We start from the raw sequence: 4811 nt of genomic DNA, 5'->3' as shown, positions 1-4811 counted from the left end.
GTCGCGGATACATATCGACGAGATAGAATCCACGTTGCCAACGTTATTAAGGAGGGAGTAAAAGAAGCGTTTTTCGCCTCCTAGAAGCTTCGTTTACGCTTCTGTTCCTCCCCCCCCTTACACTTGACTTAAGCTCCGATTTTTATTTTCGCCAGGGGCGTTCATTGAACGTAATTAAATAACATTGATCTCTCGAGGCCATATCTCGTATGGAATATTTCGTATTTTTTGAAGCTACACGTCCAGTGTATTTTCGTACACGATACGAAGGTACATTCCGCGTAGAATCAGGCCGGTCCGGTTCGGGCCGTCTTTGGGCCGGTACCAACATGATCGGGGAATTGAAATTTCTCATTCAGCTTCTATTCCGCGTTGCCTTGCCTCGGCAATTACCTTCCTGTACATTGCACATTTTTTTCGGCTTTTCTCGTTCCGTTCCGTTAGAAGTATACTAATTTCAATATTTTCGTACGTTTCCATACGTACGTTCGTTAGGTTGCCAATGCTGGGCCCTGGGAATGCGCGATGGCTTTGTCTCTCTTTGTCTTTCTCACGCTGCCTGTTCCCCCGCCTCTCTCTCGCGCCCGCGTACCCCAACTCCTCCCCTCCGCTTCTCCCGCTCCCCATTCCTTTCCCCCCTAACCTCAACAACGCCGCTGCCTCTCCATTGCCTCTGTCTCCCTCAATCACCCCGTCTCTCTCGCTCGCGCGTCTTATTGACCCGGACCCGGTTCTCTTCTCCTCTCTCTTCGATTCGCGCCGGGTTACCCGCACCGACTCACTCGCCGCCTCACGATAGCAAGGGTTGCCAGGGGGGAAGAGAGAGAGAGAGGGGGGGCGGAGGAGGCACCGCGGGGTAACGGGAGGGACGGGAGGGCAGGTCCGACGCACAGGTCCCGCGATATACATTTTCATTTCATCTTCTTGGCGCGCTATCGGAGACAGAGAAAAGTAGAAAAAAAAAGAAAAGAGAGGGAAAAAAAAGGAAAGAACAGCGCGCGCGCGCGCGCTTTGAAGAAGAGGTGGTCAGGAAAAATTTCGGCCATTCCCCCGAGCGTTGATCGGTCAGGACTTCTCCATCCGGTTCGCGCGAATTCCAATTCGCGACTTCGCTCGCGAGGAAAAAAAAAAAGAAACGCGACGGCCAAGGGATACGTTACAAGAGCGTCACATTCCTGCGGTTGTGTATCGATAAAGAGATAATAAGGGGTTAGTTATATACATGAAGAAAGAAATGAACTCTCGTCCGCGAACGTTCTTCTGAGTTATAATGCGATTTATGTTTTCCATCAAAAAATTATTAGCTAATTCGAAGAAGGAATTTTATTCTGATCGGTATAGCGAACGTATCGTATGAAATGGTAGAACACCGAGTCAAGTGAAAGTCAAAATGACTCAATCCTGACGTCATGAAGGTCAAAATGATGATTTTTGATTACGAAATTTGACCATTTATTGACGTTAAAGATCAAAATAGTTATTTTTTACTTTTCGTGCGTTGTTTGAGCGATGGAAGCATGATCGTGTCAGAGAAATTATTACAACTCGATGCGCTTATCATAAAGGTATTTCTTTCAAGATGGCGCATAATGACGCCTTATACAATAAATCCAGCCTCGGAATCGTTTGCGCGTGCATGAATCGGCGTCTCGCGCGGTGAATCCTCGGGGGCACATTCCATTCGCAGAATGTGAAATTTCATCGTTCTTCCGAAGGTTCTTCCGTATCGACCGACGAAGAGAGCGGCCCGACGTCGTCTCGCCGGTCGGTAAAGATAGCGGGCACGCGTCCTCGTCTTCGTCCTCGCGCGTACGTTGCGATGAGCGGGAAAAAGGGCGTAAAGCAGCGGGCGTGAAAAGCAGGAAGCGTTTGTCCGCGTCCGATGTGGGGCAAATTCCAGCGAGCTAGCGAGAGCGTAGCGGTGTAGCGAAACTAAGGATAAAAAAAAGGAGAGAGAGAGAGAGAGAGAGAGAGGTAACAGAAGAAAAAACACGCAATGATGACGACGTCGTGGAGTCAGCCAGTCGGTCGCGGGGAATAGATGCGTCTCTTTCTTTTTTTCCTCGTCTTTCCGCGTGCTTCTCTTTCTCTGCCTAAAAGTTGACCTCGAGTTTCAAGGGTAGAGAAGGGTTCGCAGTCGTTTCTGCGCCTCGTTCGCCTCCCTCCCTCCTCCCTCCCTCCATCCCATCCCATTCCACCTCACCCCACCCCATCTCTCATATCTTACCGGAGGGACTGTACGGCGAGTCGCGCGCGCGGCTCTCTCGAATTCTCTACGAACGGAGAGAGAACGGAAGAGGAGAAAGCGACGTTGCCTATAGCAGGACGGCGGTAGACTCCCGCCATCCCCACCGGCGGTATAGCGCCGTTCGATTGGCCGGCGCGCTTAGGTTCTCCTTTGTGAGCGGGCGGGTGAAAGCGTGCCTGGCAACGTCGCGAGAGTTTGCCGGCGTCCGCTGGAAGGAAGGCTAAACTGGTACGGGTGCGAGAGAGCGAGGACGAAAAAGAAAGAAAGAGAGAGAGAGAGAGAGAGAAAGAAGGACAGAGCGAGCGAACGAGACACCCGGTTCGCGAGGGGCGTGGGGAGAACTGCATGGAAGACAGAGAAAGAGAGAGAGAGAAAGAAAGACAGACAGATGTACAGGGAAAAGAGAGAAAGAGAGATCGTATGAGCGCGTCCAGGCGGTCTGTTCTCTCGTCAGGTTCGCCCTCTGTGTGTGCGACGTCGCGTGTAGTGAGTCGCGGTAGAGACGAGAGAGAAGCGAGTCTCTCGCGCGCACGTACGCTTCTCTCCAATGTGAAAAAGCTATATCGCGCTATACTACTACTACCATCACACAGAGCCGGCTGTTACTACTAATACCACTACTCTATTGCCCACCATCGTGACATCAGCGGCGTGTTCGTCGGACGTGCCGGCGTCGCTTACGCTCCACGTCGCGTTGCGTCGCGCCAAACCGAACCGAATCAAACCAAATCAAGCTGAGTTGAGCGCAGAGCCGGAGTGCGTGTTTATAACGCGCGGAACCGGAGTACCGGCGTCCCGCGGACGCGCGCGTGACGCGTCCCCCTGCGTCGCGCTTTAAGCGCCGCAGAGAACCCATCATTGGAAAACGCTGTTGCTGCTGCTGCTGCTGCTGCTGCTGTTACTCCTGTTCCCCGACATTGTATCAAGGACGCGGTGTGTACACCCGTATCCTTGCGTCGGCGCCGCCGCCGCTGAAAGAAGGAACCACCGTCGAGCAAGCGAGTTTCGCCGCGGGACGGTATAGGGGGAGAAAGAGAGAAAGAGAGCGAGACGAGCTAGATAGAGACAAAGAGACGGAGAAAAAGACAGAGAGGGAGAGACAGAGAAAGAGAGAGAAAAAGAAGGCGTGAGAGAAAGAGAGACGGAGCGAGCGTGAGCGTTCGACGTCGTTGCTCCTCGTCGTCGATGGTGGGGAGGCAGAGGGAAAAAGAAAGAGCTAGAGGGGGAGAGAGAGAGCGCCCTCCCCTACCCACCCGCCCGCTCGCCTCCTCTGCCCGCCGCCGTACCTACTCACGGAGCTAACGAACGGTCGAGCGTAGCGTCGAGTAGACCGCATCCCAAGTATAACGTACGTACGTATATTCACGGGGAACTGAAGCTAAGCGCGCCGCGGCGTGTTTTACGCGCTAGTGTTACGCGCGTGAAGGAAAAAAAAAAGATAAGGAAAAGATCGCGCGTTCCGCGATGCGAGTAAGCGAGTACGAGCAAGCACGAGCTTTATAGTGATCGGTGTTCTTTCTCGTAACCGGAGTCTAACCGTCATCGTCGGTTCAACGCGGAGATAGTGTTGTGACAGTGAGAACGCGTTTGAAACGCGTGCGTGTGGTGCGTGGTCTTTCCTCTCCTGTCCGACATCTAAGCGTTCTTACCAACGAGTTCCCAAGTGTGCGAATGTGAGACGGATTCCGTGTACGTGCGCGAACGAGCGAGTGAGAGAAAGAGAGAGAGAGCGAGAGAGAGAGAGAGAGAGAGAGAGATAGAGCGAGAGAACGAGAGTGAGAAAGAGGGAGAAAGAAGCAGTAATATAGAGCTGTCTGTGTGCACCGTGCGTACACGCGGGATGTTACCGAGCGTGCGAGCGAGCGCGCGCGTGTGCGTGTGAGAACTAGAGAGAGAGAGAGAGAGAGAGAGAGGGAGGGAAGAAGAGAAAAAGACTTGTAACGAGAAAGAAGGAAAGACGGGACAGGAATAGGGAGAGGGAAAGAGAAAGGGAACGCTAACGCGTGCATGCGTGCGTGCGCGCGAGCGTGCGAGCAATTCCTCCGTGAATTTTTCTTTTCTCTCGCTGGTGTTGTGTCACCGGCGGATAAAACGAGAGGCTGAGGGACCCTGACGGACGTACGAACGTACGTCGCGATATGTCGGAGCACCACCGCGTGGCCGGTGGCTGGGGCACCGCGAGCCCGGGTAACCGAGAGGATGCTTCCGGCGGTGCCGCCTGGTGGCCTTCGGGCCTGAATACCGATCAACAGCAACAACAGCAACAGCAACAACAGACTATACATCAGCATCTGCTGAACCAACAGCAGCAACAACAGCTTGCACAACAGCAGCAGCAGCAACAGCAGCAACAGCAGGCGCAGCACCATTCGGACAACGTCCGAAGTACTGCCGCCGCGGCGAACCAACAGCTCTTCTCCTACAAAATGGCCTCCAGCTTCCAGAACCCGGCCACCACCGGCGCGGCATCGAGTCCGGTCTCGACATCCACGCCGGTCGGCGGCGCCGCCGCGTGCATGAGGGGTGGATACGATTACAGGCTCGGTTCGGCGCCGGGTCCTGG

The 4811-nt window shown here is 53.9% G+C and overlaps 1 protein-coding gene across 1 annotated transcript in view; it reads left to right on the top strand.

Moving 5' to 3' along the window:
* Nucleotides 1-4214: 4214 nt before the first annotated feature.
* Nucleotides 4215-4811, top strand: part of LOC108746949 (high mobility group protein DSP1) — a 10880-nt gene continuing 10283 nt past the window's right edge. Inside the window, exon 1 of the mRNA XM_018484088.1 lies at nt 4215-4811. Coding sequence (XP_018339590.1) covers nt 4387-4811 — 425 coding nt within the window. The 5' untranslated portion in view covers nt 4215-4386.

This window comes from Trachymyrmex septentrionalis, unplaced genomic scaffold (assembly GCF_001594115.1).
Source record: "Trachymyrmex septentrionalis isolate Tsep2-gDNA-1 unplaced genomic scaffold, Tsep1.0 scaffold19, whole genome shotgun sequence".
NCBI classification, from domain to species: Eukaryota; Metazoa; Arthropoda; class Insecta; order Hymenoptera; family Formicidae; genus Trachymyrmex; species Trachymyrmex septentrionalis.
This window is presented reverse-complemented; position numbering and strand designations above follow the sequence as displayed.